This window comes from Panthera tigris, chromosome C2 (genome assembly GCF_018350195.1).
Source record: "Panthera tigris isolate Pti1 chromosome C2, P.tigris_Pti1_mat1.1, whole genome shotgun sequence".
NCBI lineage: Eukaryota > Metazoa > Chordata > Mammalia > Carnivora > Felidae > Panthera > Panthera tigris.
In genome coordinates, this window is record NC_056668.1 from 8,191,615 (window position 1) to 8,212,929 (window position 21,315).

At 46.6% G+C, this 21,315-nt stretch overlaps 1 protein-coding gene across 1 annotated transcript in view; it reads left to right on the plus strand.

Annotated features, from left to right (window-relative positions):
• The first annotated feature begins 5,533 nt into the window (after positions 1-5,533).
• The window catches only part of VPS26C (VPS26 endosomal protein sorting factor C), a 46,192-nt gene continuing 30,410 nt past the window's right edge, over positions 5,534-21,315 (plus strand). Inside the window, exon 1 of the mRNA XM_042999004.1 lies at positions 5,534-6,116. Coding sequence (XP_042854938.1) covers positions 6,060-6,116 — 57 coding nt within the window. The 5' untranslated portion in view covers positions 5,534-6,059. The remainder of the gene's footprint in view (positions 6,117-21,315) is intronic.

A 21,315-nucleotide genomic window follows, 5' to 3' on the forward strand; every position in this document is an offset into this window, starting at 1 on the left:
CAGGCTCTGAGCTGTCAGCCCAGAGCCTGACTCAGGGCTCGAACTCACGGACCGTGAGATCTAGACCTGAGCCGAAGCCGGTGCTCAACCGACTGAGCCACCCAGGCGCCCCTTGTGGAGTTAATTTAAAGCAAATTCCACATATCATATCATTTCACGTGGCCAAATATTTAAAGCCTTTTCTAATAATTTTTCAGAGGAATCTTTCTTCAGTGTATCCAAAGGCTTTGGTATGAAGCATTCACACTTCCTTATTTTTAGTCGATTACTGTATTTTTATTTGCTCCTTGACCTAATGCATTTGGGAGAGTTTACTTGAATTTCTAAATAGTTAAAATTTGGCTGGTTTAAGTATCTGGACCATACTTAGTTATTTGAATATGAGATTTCCTTTGTGGTATAGTATGCAATCAATGCTTCCAGATAACTTGAAAAGGTGAATCCCCTGTGAGTCCATTACATTTCATTGTACTTAATTATTTAAAATCCTCTATACCTTTATTGTTTATGCACTCAGTCTCTAACAGGTTGTGTTTTGTTAAAATCTTCTACTAACTGTATCTACTAACTGTACATTTATCTTTATATGTCTAAATGTTTTTGGGACACCTGGGTAGCTCAGTCGGTTAAGTGTCCGACTTCGGCTCAGGTCACGATCTCATGGTTCGTGAGTTCGAGCCCCGTGTCGGGCTCTGTGGACAGCTCAGAGCCTGGAACCTGTTTTGGATTCTGTGTCTCCCTCTCTCTCTGACCCTCCCCCACCCATGCTCTGTCTCTCTCCCTCTTAGAAATAAACATTAAAAAATTTTTTTAAAAATATTTTTGTCTATATATTGTTGCCATATGTTACAAGTTGAATTGTGCCCCCACCAAATTCATATGGTGAAGTCTTAACCCCCAGAACCTCAGAACATGATTGTATTTGGAAATAGGGTCTTTACAGAGGTAATGAAATCAAAATGAGGTCATTAGTGTGGGCTCCACTCCAACATTACTGTGTTCTTACAAAAAGGGAACACTTTTTTTTTTTAATTTTTTTTTTTTTAACATTTATTTATTTTTGAGAGAGAGAGAGAGACAGAGCATGAACGGGGGAAGGGCAGAGAGAGAGGGAGACACAGAATCGGAAGCAGGCTCCAGGCTCTGAGCCATCAGCCCAGAGCCTGACGCGGGGCTCCAACTCGCGGACCACAAGATCGTGACCTGAGCCGGAGTTGGATGCTCAACCGACTGAGCCACCCAGGTGCCCCACAAAAAGTGAACACTTAAGGGTGCCTGGGTGGCTCAGTTGGTTACGCAGCTGACTTCAGCTCAGGTCACGATCTCACGGTTCGTGAGTTCGCACCCCATGTCGGGCTCAGTGCTGATGGCTCAGAGTCTGGAGCCTGCTTTGGATTCTGTGTCTCCATCTCTCTGTCCCTCTCTGGCTCATGCACTGTCTCTGTCTCTCAAAAATAAATACAAATATTTTTTTAAAAAGTGGGGGGGGGGGCATTTGGATACAGACGCACACGTGGGGAGAATGCCAGGTGAGGATGAAGACACACAAAGTAACGCAGTGTGAGGGGTCGCGGAGGAAGACCACCATCTGCAAGCCAGGGAGATGCACCTGGCGCAGAACCTTCCCTCACAGCCCTTGGAAGGAACTAACCTTCCTGCTGGAAGGACCTCACCCTGCTGACATCTTGTTTTCAGACCTCAGTCTCCAGAACCAAACAAGAGAATAATGTTTGTGGTTCCCAGCTGCCCATTGGCAGTACTTTCTGATGGTGGCCCCAGTAAGCTCATGTGCCATACAATTCTCCTATGGCTTTTACAGCGTGTGCCTTCACCATCAAGTTCTCTCAAATCACCTTTGACTGTAAGTCGAACTCTTGCCTGACTTTCACATTTCATTGGCAGTTCTTTGCCCGGTCTTTTCATCAAGACCCTCTGTCCCCTGGCACTAAGCCCAACGTTTGCCGCGTGCACATACGTAGCATGGTGATTGGTGACTGCACATGTGAGCTCTGGATCAAAATGGGTGGCTGCCACTTAGCTGCTACATGGCTTCGGGCGAGTCCACTAACCCTTCTGTGCCTGTTTTTCCCTTTTGTAAGGTGAGGGAGTCATAACTGTACTTATAAGGATGGAACAAATTAAAATATTTCAAGTGCTTAGAACAGTGCCTGATCCACAGCAAGTACTTTATATATATGTGAGTTGTTATGAATCACTTTATAAGGAAAGAAGCACTGAGATCATTTTACAGAGGCTCATAGAAGTTAAGTCAGGAAGCTGGCGTGACAGGATTGTTGCAGGCTGGTTGCCAAGGGGCAGGCCCTGAGATGGAGATGAATGTGCAGGAAATAAATTAAGGAGTGTTCCCCAGATCAACAGGTGTTGGGGGTGGGGTGGGGGTGAAGCAAGCAGGGTTGGGTTGGGCAGAGGGAAAAGTTTAATTGTGATGCAATCACAGGAAGGCTCCCCAGCCAATGGGCGCAGAGTGCTTTAAAATATGTCCACAGATTCTTTGATATTCCCTTCCAAAGGAGCCAAATTCCCCTTCCCTTGGGTGTGGGCTGGAATCAGACTCTCTTCCTACCAATAAAGGAAATGTAAACGTGAGAGTTCAGAGCCTAGGCCATAGAAGGCACTGCAGAGCTCGGTCTGCTCTCCCTGTGGGACTGCCTGGTATGGGAGAAGCTGGCCGCCATGCTGTGAGGGCTCTCAAGCAGCCTGTGGAGAGTGCCACGTGGTGAGGAACTGAGGCCTTCAGCCCATAGCCATGTAAGGGCGCCATCTTGGAAGTGTATCCTCCAGTCCAGTCCAGCCTTCAGAGAACTGTTGACTTGGCTGCAACCCCCTGACACCTTGAGCCAAAACTACCCAGTGAAGTTCCTACCCAGCTCCTGAGTTCCTGACTCACGGACACTACGAGTTCAAAAATGTTTGTTGTGTTAAACTGCTAATTGTTGGAGGTAATTTATCACACAGCAATAGATAACTAATAGAGGGATCTTGGGAGCTGACTTGTCCTTCAGAGTCGTTCCAAACTGGGGTGAAGGGAAGAAGTCTTTATGTTCTAAATTGACTAGTCATTACAGGTGGGCTGTCTCCCCCAAATTCCCTCCCCCACCCAAATGACCATGACTTTGGGCAATGCAGTTTTCCTCAGCTAAGGGCAAGCTTTAAAGAGTGAGTTTAGCCGACAACTTTTGAGAGCAATACTCCCAGCAGCTCAGAAACACGTTCCTCAGTCCTAAAAGGTCTGAACAGAGCAGCACAGCCTCCACTAAAAGATGTTTAGTGGTCCGTCTCCTACAGTCCCAGAATGGGCAATACGCTCATTCAGCACAGCTGAAACAAGCATAGTGCCCCATCTTCCAACAAAAGATGCCTACACTTGGAGGCAGGTATTTTCCCCAGAGCTTAATAAAGAGCTGCAGTCAAGTCCTGCTTCCACCAAATACTTCCCCAATCCTCTCCATCTCAGTCGACATGGGGAGGGAGAGGAAGGAATAAAAGGAGGCAGTTGGCCTTGCAGAGAGTTCAGCGTTTCTGGTGGGAGGTGACGTAGAGGGGGAGGCTGCAAGGTAATCTCTCCTTGGTATTGGTGGGGACTACTGCAAGGAGAGGCTGGTCTTTCATTGACTCCTTGCAAACCTGTCTGGCCTACATTCTTGATTTATTCCTGCCTGCATTTTCGGAGGGAGCAAGAAGATTGAAGAAAGACAGCAGGGTGGAGAGGAGAGGCCTTGGGGCAGGTTCCAGTCCAGCCCTTTTGTGTGGCAAGGATGTGTATTTCTCATGGGTCACGCGGACTCCGTGGGAGATAAATGGTCTTGAGCTGCCTTGCTGAACCGTCACAAAGAGGCTGGGTGTACTACTGGGTGCTGGTAGGGGATGATAAGAAAATATTGAGCTGGAGATAGATCTTCCATGGAAATGCATGGGAGGGAGAAGGCCCACCAGACCTTCTCATACGTGCCCCACGAAAGGAGTTTTGAACAAGGACCAGTTATCAAGACAAGCAGGAATCAATTAAGAGAGAACTTTGGCAGTGGCCAGTTAAAAGATGCTTGCCTCAACACAGAAGCATCCAGGCCTTGAAGAGGACGCTGAAGAAGTGTCTGAGCCAGAAGCATGACTCGTACCTTCCCACTCCCAACTAAGGATCTGGGATCCCACTCATGTCCTGAGACTGGCACTTTGATGTGGTCTGATTTTTAGTAACTGAAACTGACCAGACAGGAGTATGCCCTAAGGTGTAGCTGAGGGATGGAGAAAAGATTCAAAACAACAGTGACTGGAGAAAAATGGACCGTTTCACGTTTGAAAGCCATCACACAGAGAGGGCCCCCAAACTGATTACACTGACAATTGCTGGAACCAGAGCTCTTTGCTCCGCACCAGCATTCCACACAAATTGTGTACAACTTACAAAGAGGAATAAAAACATGGCCTAGCTGACCTCAGGGAATAAGAAATGTTTGGTTGTAAAGTTAAGTAGAAAGCAGGTTTGCAGAGGCAGACAAGTCTAGGATGTGGATCCCTGTAAGAGGTTTCTTTTCCTGTTTCCCTGCATTGTCTACTGAGATTGAGATTTACCAGTTGGAAATGCTAGGTGAGTCTAGTGGAGAGGGATTCATTTCTTGAATTGCAAATAGACTAGTCTGTGATTATCAACTCCCTAATGAATTGTTTTAGAATTGCTGAGTCTGAGTTGCAGGAAGACATCCAAGACAGAGACTGAAGCCTTGAGGGCAGAGAGGAGCTGAAACCGGAGACCTGAATATTGGGAAATACCACCTTGCATCACCCTTCAAAAGCAATTGTAGCTATAGCACCATCAGTGTCGTCCTATAAAATGCCTTAAATTCTCAAGAGGGAGGCACCGGTCACACTAATTTCACGAAATCGTTTTACGGAAGATTTCTAACGTCATCCTGTAACCAATGCACATTGAAAAACAAACATCAGAACTAAAGAATTTAAGAACAAAAAGCACTTCTTCACCGCATCGCCAAAATAACGAAATGTTACCTGCCTGCTTATTGGCAAAGCCCTCGTTTAAAACATCTACGAGGAATTTTATTCGTCACGGCAAAACGTTTCCTACCACTTTATTGCTGCCCTGCCTGGAGGCCACTCCCCCCAAAACCAATATGTCTTGTGCCTGCTTCAGTCGGCTCCGTCCGGGAATGAAAAACAGACTGGGCAGGTCCGCTTCGGCGCCGAGGTTCCCATCCGCGCGCGCTGCCGGCACCCACGGCCTGCGGGCCGCGCCTCCCCGCATCCTGCGCACCGACATGAATATTCAGCCCCCGGTTCCAGGGCGCGCGCCGGGGGAGTACCCACAAGCCCCCGCGGCCCCGCCCAGCCGGCCTCCGGGGACTCAGAGCGGGGCGAGGTCACCTGGTGCTCCCGAGACCTTGGCCCGCGGCCCAGCGGCAGGGGCGGGCCGGGCGGGCCGCCCGCCAATCGGCGCCTTGCGGGCCGGGAGCGCGGGGCCGCGGGCAGGGGAGGCAGTGCCGCAAAGGCGAAGACGCCAGTCTTCAGAACCCTCGGGAGAGTGGGGGAGGACTAGAGACGGCGAGAGGCAGGAGACTAGGGAGGGAACTCAGTCCTCAGTTATCACCACCTTAAGGCCAACATAGCGCAGCGCCCCTGGGCCGCACAGCCTGACGGGAGCTTCACTTACCCCGCAAAGGCAGGGCCCGCGCTACGCGACCTCGGCACCACCCCCCACCGCGGGGCACGCCGGGAGCGAGCCGTTTTGGAGGGTATTTCCGGTGTTAGGACAGTCCTTACGGAAAGGGTGGGGCCGGCCCGGTCCCGCCCCTCACGCCCAGCAGGGGCGGGGTGAAGAGTGACAGCCCCTCGGCCCGCGCTAAGGCCCGCCCCTGCACCGGAAAAAGGAAGGCGGGGGAGTCGATCCCGAGAAAGGCGCGAGGTCTCCAGGAAAGACAGCTAGCGGCGAGGGAAAAGGGGCGGGCCCGGGTCGGAGGGGCGGGGCGACTCGCCTTCCGCTCGGGTCACGCGCGGCAGGAAGTGCTGCCGGCCGCGGAGTACTCGAAATGGGGACCTGCCTGGATATTAAGATTAAGAGAGCGAACAAGGTTTATCACGCCGGGGTAAGTAGGGTGGGCGGGCCTGCAGGTCCCGTCGTCTGCGGGGCCCCGCGCACTTCTGGGTGTGCCTGGGCGGGGCAGAGCGCCCCTGCAGGTGCGTCCCCGCCAGGTGTGTTCCGCGCGCGGCCCGCAGCCCTAAGGAGGGCACCCCGGGCGGAGTTGCCACCGCGTCGGCGGGGCCTGGGGGCCGGAGGGGCCGGCGCCTGGGCTGCAGCGTTCACCGTCTGGCCTCGTGAACATCCGGCTCGGCCTTGCTTCCGGAGCTTGAGCTGTCCAGTGAGGGCCGAGGAGCTCGGTGACCACCTGCCCCGTTCCTTCGCTCCCCCTGCTGTGACTGCAGGGGTCTTACTGAACGAAAAGCAGAATTCGCTTTGAAAGCAGAAATACGCACTTCGGGCCCCGGTCAGCTCTAACACCGTACAGAAGTGACTTATTTCTCCGGTTTTATTGTTTGAATGATCTACAGAAGGAGTAGCATATTAAAATGCAAGTACAAAAAAATAAAAATCTTAATTATGGCACTAACAAGTTTTGTGCCTGCCATTCGCCAATCACTTAATCTCCTCAGTCCTCAGTTGCCTTATTTGCAAAACGAGGGTGATGCAAGGTTCTTGTAGCTCAACCCTACTCTGCAGTAGAATCAATCACCTTGGGAATTTTAAAGTATGGTAGCCAGGGCCCCACTCCCAGAGATACCATTGATTGTAATGTGCAGCCGGTGTTAAAATCCCAGCTGGCTTGCACTGTGGAACAAACTTGTGAGTAGCAGTTGGTCACATTAATGCAGAGCAGTCTCAAAAAGGATCGAAGACCAAGCAAAGATCATGAACAGATGCTAAACCTTTTGAGTTCAACACAGCTGGGGAAACCTGATATTTACACAGACTCAAATGGTCACCTCCCAGATTGTTAATGTCAAAGGGGAAAAGCTACCTTTATAATGGAGGAATCAGGTTATCAGGACTCCAACGACAACCAACAGTGAGCATCACCTCACTGCCACCACTAGTGACACTGAGGTTTAGTTCTGGCATGATAATAAAGGGTCTGGCCTGATGGCACTGAAAAGCAAAAGCCCTTCGATGTGATATTCCTACCAAAAGGGTTCGACTTAGATCAGTTCGTAAGGAAACAATCAGGCATTTCCAAATTGAGGAACACTCTGAAATAATTGGCCTGGATTCTTCAAAAATGTGAATGTCATGAAAAGCAATTTTTCTAGATTAAAAGAGCCTACAAAGATACGACAACTAAATACAGTGTGTAATTCCTGATAAATAAATTTGGATATAGACTGTACGAAAAATAATTTTGTATGGGTGTTAAATTTCCCGAGTGGGATATTTGTATTTTGGCTATGTAGGAGAATGCTCCACATACTGAAGTCTTTACGAGTAAAGTGTGGAAATAACTGGATTTTAAATAGTGCACCCACATATTGTGTGTGCGTGGATGTGAGGAGAAGAGAGAGAGCAAGTGGGGCAAAGTGTTAATAATTGAGGACTCTGCTCGAGTCTACCTTGTATTCTTTTTTTTTTTTTTAACGTTTATTTATTTTTGAGACAGAGAGAGACAGAGCATGAACAGGAGAGGGGCAGAGAGAGAGGGAGACACAGAATCTGAAACAGGCTCCAGGCTCTGAGCAGTCAGCCCAGAGCCCGATGCAGGGCTCGAACTCACGGACCGCGAGATCATGACCTGAGCTGAAGTCAGACGCTTAACCGACCGAGCCACCCAGGCGCCCCTTGTATTCTTTTTTTAATAAGAATTTTATTGAGATGTAATTCAAATACCGTAAAACTTATCCGTTTAAGGTGTAGAATTCAGTGGCTGTAACATATTCACGGGGTTGGGTGAATAATCACCGCCATGTAATTTTACAACATTTTGATCCACCCAAAAAGAAACCCTCCACCTGTTAGCCGATACTCCTCATCCCCTCTACATCTCAGCCCCTGGCAATCACAGATCTACTTTGTGTCTCCATGGATTTGCCTATTCTGGAAACTTCATATAAATGAATCATGCAACATGTAGCCTTTCATGACTGGCTTAATTCCCTTAGCATGTTTTCAGCGTTCATACATGTAGCATATGTCAATCAGTTCCTTGTCCTTTTTATGGCGGACTAATATTCCATTGCATGGATAGACCGTGTTTTATTTACCCATTCATCTGTGGATGGACATTTAGGTTGTTTTCACTTTGGCTTTTATGAAGAATGCTACTATGAACATTCCTGTACCAGTTTTTGTGTGAACATAGGTTTTCATTTCTCTTGCATATACACAGAGGTGTGGAATTGCTGGGTGATACAGTAATTTTATGTTTAACGTTTTGAAGACCCACCAAACTGTTTTCCAAAGCACTGGGACTGCTCTACTGTGTGTGAGTGTTCCAGTTTCCCTACTATTTTGTGTTCTAGGAACTTTTCTGTGGCTTGGAAATTCAGAATAAGAATTGGGGGCAGGCAGTGGTAGGAGACTGTATACATTTTGCCTTAATCATTTTCATTTCATTAAAAAGTCAGTACATTCTATTCAGAGATGTTGGGCCAGCTGAGATGTTTTCTGTGGCTTTTAAATAATGGCACAAGTAATCGAAGGTGCATCTAGAAAAGCTGCAAGAAATGAAGCGGTGAAGTTGCCCCCGCTGGAAGTCTTCCACTTGTAGGACCAGGCCTCGTGGGTGGCGGAGTCGAAGGTGGTGTCAGCTTTGCACAGCTACTAGCGCACGTCCCTTAGTGCCATTAACGGGGAATAGAACCTGTAGTTGCTGGCTTATGGCGGTTGTAGTTTAATTAACATTTTATTTATTTATTTATTTATTTATTTATTTATTTATTTATTTATTTTTAAATTTTTTTTTTAACATTTATTTATTTTTGAGACAGAGAGAGACAGAGCATGAATGGGGGAGGGTCAGGGAGAGAGAATCCCAAGCAGGCTCCACACGATCAGCACAGATGACACAGGGCGCAAACCCACGAACCGTGGGATGACGCCCCGAGCCGAAGTCGGACACTTAACCGACTGAGCCACTCGGGTGCCCCCCTACGGCAGTGTTTCTTAATCTCGCGTTGGGAGACCATACATGGTGAGTAGAAGAGAAAAATCGAGGTAACGTCTCCTAAACAGATGGTTGCTGTCTATGTTTTTAGAAGCCAAAGGAAGAAGAAATGTTACTACACTGGGCAGTCTAATCAACCAACAAAAGTATGTATCTGGACGTATGTGCCTGTGACTCGGATGTCAGACTCCGTGGTCTGTGATTCAGGATAGGTGGAGTAGGCCAGGACTGCTATGGTGGCTTCCTAGGCTCCAGCCGGCAGGACCCTTGCTGGCCAGTTGCTTGATGCTCTCAGGTCCTGTGGACAGTGCGTGTTTCAAGCATAGTTTGGGCCATGGTCGTGTGAGGGGTGGCCTCTTTTTCCCACTCTTACTGGCCGCAAGGGGAACTAATCACATACAAGTTTTCGATTTTCCCTGCACATCTCAACAGCGCTGGTAAAGATTCCATTACTCAAGATTTGACTCCTCAGTGGGTCACCAGAGCACAGTACCTGTAACTGTCATTGTTTGACGTGGCTACCACCTACGTTAGCCCGATCCTTAGGTCATAAGTGATTGCCATTCATGCAAAACATGTTTGCCTGTGTAACCACATAAAGCGGTCTTCTGTTCCACTCAGACGTACTTGGTAAGCACTGGTATGGGTTTGTTAGTCAGGCCGTATCAGTCCGTTTTACTGATGAGGAAACTGAGGCCTAAGCAGGTTGAGAAACTTGCCCAAGGTTACCCAACTCGTGACAGCCTGGATTCCAGCTCAGGCCAGCTAGCTTCGTCCATCCAACCGTCTTGCCATCCTGCCTCCCTAAGAGTGACTATAATTGTGCAACATGGTAGAATTTATAATGTAGAAATAGTTGTTATTAATTTCCTAAGAGTGTTATAAATAGTATTATAATATTTCCATTTAAAAAACTATGACTTCTGGGGCGCCTGGGTAGCTCAGTCGGTTAAGCATCTGACTCTTGATTTCAGCTCTTTGTTAGATCGAGTTTGGGATTCTCTCTCCCTCTCTGCCCGCCCCCCTTCTAGCTCTTTTCCTCCTTCTCTCTCTTTTAAAATAAGTAAATAAACTTTAAAATAAAAAAATAGGGGTGCCTTGGTGGCTCAGTCTGTTAAGCATCTGACTCTTGATTTTGGCTCAGGTCGTGATCTCACAGTTGGTGGGTTTGAGCCCTGCTTCGGCCTCTGTGCTGATCGTGTGGAGCCTACTTGGGATCTCTCTCCCTCTCTGCCCCTCCCCCATGTGCACGTGCACTCTCTCTCTTTCTCAAAATAAATAAATAAACTTAAAATAAAACATAAAAAAATAAATCAGAACCTCTCCCCTACGCTTAAACCATGGAAACCACTGGTTTCTTAAAAAAATTAAAAATGAAACAAAAACTATGACTTCTACTCAGAAGAATGTACTGATTCTGTTACTGTGCTTTTCAGTATTTTACTTATCATAAAAGCATTTGAAAATGGCTTTGATTCTGCAGATGCCAGAGAACCTGAGTTACCTTGGGTTTAAAATTGGCAGTTGGGTTTTTTCCTAGAAAAAAAAAAAGTTTTTTCCTATTATTGACAAAATGATAGACTTTAAAAAGTCACAGTTGAATCATTTAAAAAATAAAAATGTAATTCATGCCTTGTTGACCACTTAACATTTTATAGAAGGCTGCTAAGTGAAAAGCAAGTTCTTCCTCCTCTCCCCCCCCTTTTCTGTACCCTGGAGGTATCCCCTAGCAGTTCACGTACTGGTCCAGGCATTGCCTATGAGTAATAGGTGTACATGTGCATGCACTCACACACACACACACACACACACACACACACACACACACACCTTGTTCTTTCTGCTTAACAGTGTCTCTTTGTCTTGGATACCTGTTCATATCACCACATCCCCATCAGTCTCCTCCTTTTTTAGTTGTTACTTAATCTAAACAAATTTATTCACCCCGTGTCTTTGGTCTCATGAGGCTTGGCGGTCAGAGAGAGAGATGGGTAACTATATAAACGAAAGGTGAGAAGGAGCTCAGATAGGAGCGTCTGTGGCAGATGAGCACAAAGTTGGGCATCCGCATTTCGGGCGGGCAGTAGTAGGGCCCTCTGGAGCTCACTGGCGGTGATGTTTGCACCTAGCTTTGAAATTTAAGCACTGGTCTGGGGTCTCCCTCCCCACCGGGCCTGTTCATTCCCACCAGGAGGAATAGACAGGGCGGCAAAGTGAACAAGAACCCGCAGACATTTGCAAAGCAGTCCGAGTCCAGTAAAAAGGTTTCGGACCTTTTTTTGTAGGCTTTTCCAGTGACTTCTATAATCCCATTTGGCAGTGATTTTTTTTTTTTTTTTTTTTTTTGAGAGAGTGCACGAGCAGGGGAGAGGGAGAGAGTGAGAAAAGAGAGAGAGAGGGAGAGAATCTTAAGCAAGCTCCACACTCAGCACAGAGCCCCACACAGGGCTCAATCCCACCACCCTGGTACCATGACCTGAACCAAAACTAAGAGTTGGACGGTCCACTGACTGAGCCACCCAGGTGCCCCCGCAGCAGTTTTTAAAAGGGATTTCACTTTATCATCTTTCCAAATATTTCCCCTCTTTTTCTTGAATTTATTCTGCCTTTTTCCTGTTGTTGTCTTTTATGTTCCTAACTTGACTGTTCAGCATATCAAATTAGAGCCTCCTTTTAAAAATGCAGACATTTCCCTCTAAGGACTGCTTTAGTTACAACCGCAAATCTGCTCTGCCTACGCGCTGCCTGAAGACACGGCTCCAGAGGACCCCACCGAGACTGCATGGCACAGCAACCTCACACTGCAGACATGGGAAGACCCCCAAATCACTCTACCACCGTGTCGCGTGAGGTGTGATTTGTGGCATTTCATACTTTATAATGAGATATTACTGCAATATCTTCCAATTTCCACTATGGTTTTTCCTTTGACACATGAATTGTTTAGAAGTGTGTGTTTTCATTTCTGTTGTAAAAACAATTCTCACTCATAGACTTAGAATAATTCTTTTTTTTTTTTAACATTGTATTTTTTATTTTTTAAGAGACAGAGAGGGACAGAGCACGAGCAGGGGAGGGGCAGAGAGAGAGGGAGACACAGAATTGGAAACAGGCTCCAGGCTCAAAGCTGTCAGCACAGAGCCTGACACGGGACTTGAACTCACGAACTGCGAGATCATGACCTGAGCTGAAGTCGGACGCTCAACCGACTGAGCCACCCAGGCGCCCCAACTTAGAATAGTTCTTAAATTGCAAATTTGAATTTTAGAAAATTCCTTATGAGTACCTTGAACTGGAATGTGTGATCATGGTGGAGCAGAGGTGTTGGTCCGGTGGTCAGGAAAAGACTTAGTATCATGCCATGTTTTCTGTAACTCAGTAGTAACCTGTAATGCATCAGCAACACCGTTTATAGGTACCTGTATCATTGCACCAGTTAAACTTGTTGCAATTAACTTGTTCTTTGAATCTTCCTAACTACAATACTGTTTTGTTTACATTTATATACCTAGGGCCGTCAGTACCTGCCTACTCAGTAGGCACTCTAACACTTTATTAAACAATAGTTGAAGCCTTTAAACTAAATTCATAAAGCTAATAGTTTTCTAAACGCATCAATCAGAAAGGGAAAGCTATGGTTTCATAGGTATACTATAGATTTTCCTTTGTAATTACAAATAATACTCTAGGCATAAATTCTAGACAGATGTTGGTAAGATTCTTATTTTGGCATAGCCCCAGAGCTATGTGCGAACCCTCTCCATTATTTGTATCTGCTTTAGGACTATCGTTCTTATGGTTTTTTTTTAATGTTTATTTATTTTGAGAGAGAGCATGCATGTGAGCGTGGGCCGGGGAGAGGGCAGAGAGAGAAGGAGAGAGAGAATCCCAAGTAGGCGCCACACTGTCAGTACAGAGCCCGATGCAGGGCTCAATCTCACGAACCGTGAGATCATGACCTGAGCCGAGTTTACGAGTCAGACGATCAACCAACTGAGCCACCCAGGCACCCCTATGACGATCATTCTTAAAAGAATGATTCAAATAAATATGGGAATGGAGACTTCCAAATTCCTATCAACGTGATTCTCTTCTCTGCAATTCAGAAACAGAAAATAGTAGAAAGTGGTCCAAAATTTGATCTGTGCCTTCATCACAATTTACATAGCGCAGAGTGAGTAGACCTTCCTCAGAGCTTAAAGCAGCATTGCTGTTCCACTCTGAGAATCCTCATTGAGTTCAGAAATTTGACTAGTGTTTCCCAAGCCCCATGTATGTCTGATACAAGATAATCAGTAATATGATTTAAAAAGAATTCCCTGGGGCGCCTGGGTGGCGCAGTCGGTTAAGCGTCCGACTTCAGCCAGGTCACGATCTCGCGGTCCGTGAGTTCGAGCCCCGCGTCAGGCTCTGGGCTGACAGCTCGGAGCCTGGAGCCTGTTTCCGATTCTGTGTCTCCCTCTCTCTCTGCCCCTCCCCCGTTCATGCTCTGTCTCTCTCTGTCCCAAAAATAAAAAAAAAAAAAAAAAAAAAATAAATAAATAAAAAGAATTCCCTAATTCCATATTTCCAGTGAACATTCTGATATCCCATGAGAGCACTTAACTAAAATTGCTTTATAATAACATATACTAATATGGCCCATTCCAACTTTAATCCCCACCAACACTGAAGAATGCCCGCATTTTATGCCTGAGAAGACTGAGGCTCAGAGAGTTCAGTGACATACACTGATGAGAGGAAATATTTGAAATCGGGCTTCTGTATGCCTTGTCTTAATTTTTAAGGCCTTAATTTTTCTCAGCTGGAGGAGGAAGCTGATACCTACTCAGAAGTGTTATTGTAAAATTAAATGACATAATGTTTTAAGACATTTACTGTAGGCTCTGACCCTTAGTAGGGGCTCAAATGGTAAGTGTTGGTATCGCGAGGTTTTCCGATAGTGTCTGTTCACACAGAATCGCTGTGTTAGTGCACTTTCCAAGTGGCGTACAAGTAAGTGTTGTATCAGATGCTTCTCACGTCGTCAGATGTCTCTCCACCGTGGACTTGGAGGAAGGAGGGCCAGTGACCTAGCAGCCCCGATAGGGAGCCCGGCAGTTTGGGGCACTGAAAGCTGAGTGGAGTGTTGGTCTCCCTGTATACACTCCTCACACGGTGCAGTAGATGTGTTTTTGATCAAAAAGTTTGACTCCATTGCACTGTAAATTATTGTTTTCAGTGCACCAGGGAAGTTTATTGGTTGAAAGAAACTTGCAGTAAATCTTTTGGTAATGTAAATACGGTTCATTTATTTTTATAAATTCAGAATGTTTTATGTTCTAAAATCCTGGCACATGTACTCATGAAAGTGATGCTGTTAAATAATGTGCTTGTGCCAAACATAAATAAGAGCTTTGCTCTCCAGCATAGCCAGGTCACAGTGATAAGGGATTTGTGCCCAGTACGCTGATTACTGTAGCGTGAGAACCGCTAGATTTCCATCTTGTCTTACTTGGCTTGCATGTACTTTCTTGTTACAAAATTAAAGAGGGAAAATCCTATATGTAACTGTTATTCTGAGGAAAAATTGCAGGACTGGACTGGAATGGAAAAAGAGCCCCTTACTGTACTTTGTACTGCAGGATTCTTGATGCACGAATGATCAGTTCTGGTGAATGCTGATGCAGGTACTTAGGGTACAAAGATGTAGATCTTTGAGCCAGGAGGGGTGAGTAATCCTAAGACATGTGGGGGAGGTCTGAACCTTTTAGGAATCTCTGTCGTCGAAACGTTGAGTGGGTCTCTAGAATAGAATCTAGAGATTCTAGTGGGTCTCTAGAATAGAATCTAGAATAGGCCTCTAGAATAATCGAATGCTCCTCCAAAGGCCTGTCTCCTGAATCGTAACCTAACCCTTATGTAATGCATGAGAGGCATTTTCAGAATTATCCAAGCCTGTTTGAAAACTGGGTGCAGTAAAATGATTCATATAGTTCTCTAGTTGGTGTTTGTGACAGCGGGTTTTGTACTGACCTGAGCATTAGGAAAGCCTGCTTGACCGCTCTGGGTGTGCCGGTTTCTAGACTCGGCAGCAGCTGGACGAGTGTCAGCACGCAGGGCCAGGCTGCCCTGACTCCAGCAGGGTGGTTGGGTTTCCTCTGCCTTCCTGTGGATGCCGGTCCCCAGTTCGGACCTCCTGGCCTTGCATCATCTTGGATTTGCTGGTGGAACCAGCCGCACCCTCCCCGTGGGCTCAGACCCGCATCTTTGCCTTGCCTGCTTCCTGCGGTGATGGTCCCCCAGCTGGAGAGCCAGTAGCATGGGCAGGTTGGGGGAGATGCCACCTCTCTCCCCGTCTCATCCCCCCCTCTTGACTCCGTCCCCACTACTGCCCCAACCCGAGTCAGCAGAGCCCTGCTGGGCTGTTCTCCAGACTTCAGGTTCAGCTAACGCTACGGATGGACGGTCCCTGCTATGTCTCCCTTACCTCCCCGCTCTCGGTCCTCTTGCACCTGTGAACCATGGGCTGCTCATCCCCTCAGCTTTGAGCTGGACCGACTCCCTGGCCCTGGCTCTCCTCCTACTTCCATCACTCTTCCTGCATCTCTGCCCACCCTGCTTGTCCTCTGCCCTCTGAGCACAGGCATGTTCTAGAAAAGCTGTAAGTTGAAGTCTGTTTTCCGTTTGCTTCCCACTTTCATTTCAGCTACACCGCGGGAGTTTTTATCCCCCCAGCTCTGAATATCTCTTCATCTCATTTGGGTTTTTTTTCCCCCCTAAATCAAGTAGTTGTTACACAAAAATGCAATTCTTTTAGTAGACAAATCAATGGCCTCACCCCCACCCCCTGTTAGTTTTCTGGGCTTCAGCTGTTTCATTCAGAAAACAGTCCCTTGTGAGCCACTGGGTGGGTGGGCTGACCTGTTTCCCCTCCCCATGAGCGCACAAAGCCTTGGAAGTTTCCGAAGAGCATTATTAACAAATTAGCAACTGAGGGTCTCGTGCCAGCAAGAAAAGGACAGTGTTCTGAAGCTCAGAAATGAACTTGACCCTGTCTGGATGGATGGTTGAAGGAGACGTAGGTCACGCGGTGCGTGTTTGTGAGCCACTGTGATTGCCACGTGTGGCTGGAGATGCAGGGTGCTGGGCTCTGGTGTGTTGGGCATTGTTCCTCTCCGGCTGTGGGGTACTGGGTCCTTCCAGATGCTTTCCACAGACAGGTAAAGATCCAATTTTTGTAAAAGACTTTTGTGAAGTGAAGAATTCCTTTCAGTTTCAATTAGTGTCCCCTACCTGCACACAACACTTTCCGGACACAGTTTTATGGTGAGCAGCTCTTAAAAAGACTGCGTCGGTCTTCTATTGTCCTTATTGAAGAGAACAAAGTCTACTTTCTTACTCGTAGGTAGAAGAAAATTCAGGCTCAGAGCAACAGTGCCTTTCTTGAGGTGATGGAAGATATATATCCCCTTTCATCCCCAAAACTAAAGGGAGTGTTTCCTTATAAACAGCTCAAGAAAATGAACAACATCGTTTAGAATGAAGATTCCCCCCCACACACCCAAATTTAAGCCTTGAACCTCTTATGTTAAATGAAATCTTATATAGAACTCTAACATAACCAATTTTTGTAAGTGTATGTTTTATAAGCATATAAAATCAGAGCTTTTCCCTTTGAGGAGGTTTCCCCTGGCTTCCCTGACTCATCCTCAGATCCCAAAGTGGCTGCTGAGGCGTCTGCATAGGCCTGGGGCTCAGCGTTTCGCAGCTTGAAAAGTACTGGTTGTATGATGTAATGACTGGCCACAGCCAACAAAGTTGAAGTTTTGTATCATCCCGTTTTATTTTGTCTTATGCCAGAACTTGAAAGCTCTATTAACTTTCACATATAATGCAGTGGGTGCAACCAGGCTTAAAGCATTTTGCTTTCATTCACTGGAGTATTTAAAGAATAATAATAATTAAAAGAGGTAGCCTCCTACTCTACACGAGATTCCAGACCCACCCTTGCTGGTGAGTCTTCTGCCAGTTTCCTCCCTGACAACCCGCTCACCTGGGGTTCTTGGGCCAGTAGTCCCAGCAGAAGCCGGTGGGGTCTGGCCGCCTTCACCGTTGTTCTCCTTACCGGTGGGTGATTAAGCTTGCCGTGGGAAGAGCGGTGTCAGATTGTCAGTAGAGCCTTTGATTCTTGCTGGGAACCTGAACCTGGTCATGCTCTCCTGACCCCGGATGCTGATGCTCAGAAAGGGCTTGCCTCTGAGAAACTGTGGGCTCCCACCAGCTGTCCTCCTGGCTGTCGGGCAGGTTCTCATGGTGTGTGACATTGGCACACGGGCTTTCTAATGATGGCTGGGCTCCGTTCATCCCCAGCACCCCGCCCTCTATGCTGACGTGCTTCTCTATGCTTATGGTTTTCTGTCACACACCTGGCATGATGTCAGCCAAAAATCGGCCCTTCCTCTGCTTCTCAGAAAAGATCGTTTAAGACCATTACTCTAAAACCCGAGTCATCATCTTTAGGAAAGGAACAGAGGTCCCATCAATGGAAAAGTAAGGGATAGAAGGACAGAAATTCCTCCCTTCAATAATAATCAGGAAAAAAAAAAGCCACTTTTTTTTTTTTTTATTGAAAAAAGATCTAGTGGTGTTAATTTGGCCATGCGTTTCAGATCTTTCAAAAAAAGTTCTATTTTGTAAATTTAAAAAAATCTATGTTTTCCCTTGCTAAGAAAATTTAAGGAAGAGGAAGGAGTATCAGATGAGAAGTAGCATTCCCTGTCCCCCTCCTTCACTGCCCCGTAAGCGCCCAAGAATTAGCACGTGACACTCGCAGCCTCCCGCTGTGGCAGGGTCCTACAGTCTCCTTGGGCAGGGTGCCCGGGAGCCACTGGGCCGCCTGGAGCAGAGGCTGCTGCTGCGTTGGGAAGCGCGATCGGTCGGCCCTGGGCTCTCTGGCCCCGTCCCGCCTGTGGGCCCTGCTCCCCTCACCTCTCGCCCTCTGCTCCCGGGCCCGGGCTCTGCCTTGGGCTGATGCTACACTGTTGATGCTACACTGTTGATGTGTACGTTGTTGATGTACTGTTCTCATTCATATGAGAGTTCCCTCTGCCTGGGATTCAGTTTGGTGGCTTGTCGGAGTTCATTATGTAAGCGGGCTGGCCGTTCAAAGCGTTTTCTTTGGCCAGCTCGCTGTATTCCTCGGTCATTACTCTGGCATATAATCAGGCCAGCTCCCAGCCTTCTGTGACGGGAGCTCCCTGAAGCTCTTGGTTTGTAGTCTGGAGCCTTTATGCTCCCTTATGCCAGCAGTGGCAGACAAATGTCAGTGTTCCCAAGTTTCCGTGAGTTTTACTGTTCTCGAAGTCTGAACCCAGTCATCTCTATTAAGTCAGCACTTTGCCGATACGCAGTATCCAACCCCTGAAACCACACAGCTCACCAGGATTCTAATGTGACCCTCCCGTCCTGAAGACTCGAAAAGGTTTCACTTTTTGTGACTGGCGTCGGCAATCTTATTTTGCCCCTTCCGGAACTTTTACTCAGTGGCTCAGATTTCTTTTCCAGACTCCAGAAAGTTTGGGAACTGGAAATTGCAGAGGTGTCTCCCTCGGACAACTGCCATGAGTTTGTCAGCCCATTTTACTTAGTATCTACACCTGTACTTCTATACCTAGAAGTACAGAAGAAACCTGCTGTCTTTCAGCGTAGTAGTACAGCATCAGAATGCGCTACTAAAATGCAAGCCTTGAGAGAGGGACTTTGTCTCTTTTGTCCGCTGCCCTGTCCCTGGTACCTGGAACAGTGTCTGACTCCTAGAAGGCATACCCAAAATGTTTGTTCAATACATAATGACGTTATTTCTGCTATTTTGGCAATACGTATGTGAATGTAAGCCAAACAAGTTAGTATCTCAGTATTTTGTTACCGTTCTGTTGTCAGTGAACCGATTGATTTTCATCGATTTTTACTTAAATATTAATCACTTTCAGGGGTGCCTTGGTGGCTCAGCCGGTTAAGCGTCTGACTCTTGATTCTGGCTCAGGTCATGGTCTCGTGGTTTGTGAGTTCGAGCCCTGCATTGGGCTCTGTGCTGACACTGCAGGGTCTGCTTGGGATTCTCTCTCTCCTTCTCTCTCTGCCCCTCCCCTGCTCATGTTCTCTCTCAATAAATAAATATTTTAAAAATCTTTAAATATTAATCACTTGCAGACTGTGACTCTGTTGTCGAGAAAGTAGTACGTATTGAAGAGGGCATCTTTTGGGATGACCACTGGGTGTTGTATGGAAACCAATTTGACGATAAATTTCATATATTAAAAAAAAGAGAGAGAGTAGTATGGCTGTATTTCCGTCTCTACTTAATGATCTCTGTGAGTTTCTTAATTGAGGTTATCACATACAATAGATCACTCTTCAGCGAAGAGTTCTTTTGAGACGGTAACCGCCACCACAGTCAAGATCTGGAGCAAGGACACCTGGGTGGCTCAGTTGGTCGAGTGTCCAACTCTTGATTTCAGCTCAGGTCATGATCTCATGGTTCGTGGGATCAAGCCCACATCAGGCTCCGTGCTGACCATGTGAAGCCTGCTTGGGATTCTCTCTCCCTCTCTCTCTCTGCCTCTCTCCCGGGTTGCATGCATGTGCTCTCTTTCTCTCTCTCAAAAAAAAAAAAAAAAAAAAAAAAAGACCTGGAACAGTTCTGTCACTCCCTGAAACCCCCTGTGTCCTCTGTAGTCAACCTCTTCTCCCCCCTCTACCCCCCACCCCCACCCCAGCCACTGGCAAACTCTGGTCCGTTTTCAGTCCCCTATGGTTGCCCTGTTCCAGAATATCTTGTAAGTGGCCTAATTTTGATTACACAATATGTAGCCTTTTGAATCTGGCCTTACCGTGTAGCATAATGCCTTTGAGATTCATTCAAATTGTTGTGCGTATCAATGGTTTGTTCCTTTTTATTGCTGAGGTGTCTTCCCAGGTATAGATGTACCACTGTTTGTCCAGCCATCCACCTGTTGAAGGACATTTGGGTGATTGGAATAAAGCTACTAGAAACATTTGCGTACAGATTTTTGTGTGGACGTAATCTTTCATTTCACCTATAAATGGGGTTAAGTAGCATTATAGGTTTTAATGACAGATCGGAGGCGATACAGTCTCTTAAATTCTCCTTTCTAGAACTTCAGTAAACACCACATGATACTGGCCGTTACTGACTATGTGGTGACCTATCTGGTGATGCTTCTGCTTTTCAGACAAGATGGGAAACAGTTGTGATACAGAATAGTGGAAATGGGGGTACCTCACAAATTGAAATCTCCCTAATGTTTCTGATTTCTGTTTTCCAAACAGAATGGGTCTCTGAGTGCTACTAAGAAAGACGAGTGTTTCAGCAATTGTCTTCGCGATTAATTGTCTAACTTGCGTTTTCCCACCTGGCTCGCCGATTTACCTTACGATTTTGCTGTGCATTTGATTCTCTCGTTGGTAAATGAAAGGACAGCCCATTATCGATGTACAAGATCTCTAGACCAAATGTGGTGTGAGAATCCCAGGGTGGTTCTGAGTAGTGCTGCAGCATTAGGAAGGAGGGACTTGTTTGGATACACAGAGGACTCTTGGGAACAGTGCCGGCTCCTCTGGGACCATCAGAACGGAAAGATACTGGAGAGAGAATGGCTGAGGCATCAAGTAAGAGGCCTTTGCCTCTCTGGCAGTTGTGTTCAAGTCCAAAGCAAGAGATAATCCAGCTGTGGCTTTCTAGCATACAGTCTTCAGATCTTTTCCCAAGGCGAGCAGGTTATCAGAATTTAAAGAACTTAGAGTCTTTGTACTTTTAGATCCAGAGGCCACCCATTCTGGGATTGATCTTACTTTAAAATTGATTTATTATGTTAATAGTTAATCAATTCACATGGTTTAAAATTCATGAGTTCCAGGATGGACGCATCTACCCCTCACCATCCATCAAGGTCCTCTCCATGGGGCAACCAAAAGCTATCTATTGCTTGTGATTCCTGCCAAAGAGATTTTATGCATATATAAGTAAATCATACATATGGCCTTTCTCTCCCCCCTTTTTTTTTCCACAATGGTGCAGTATGCATCCTTAAAAAAAAATAATAACCACGTATATACTAATGTGAATGATTTC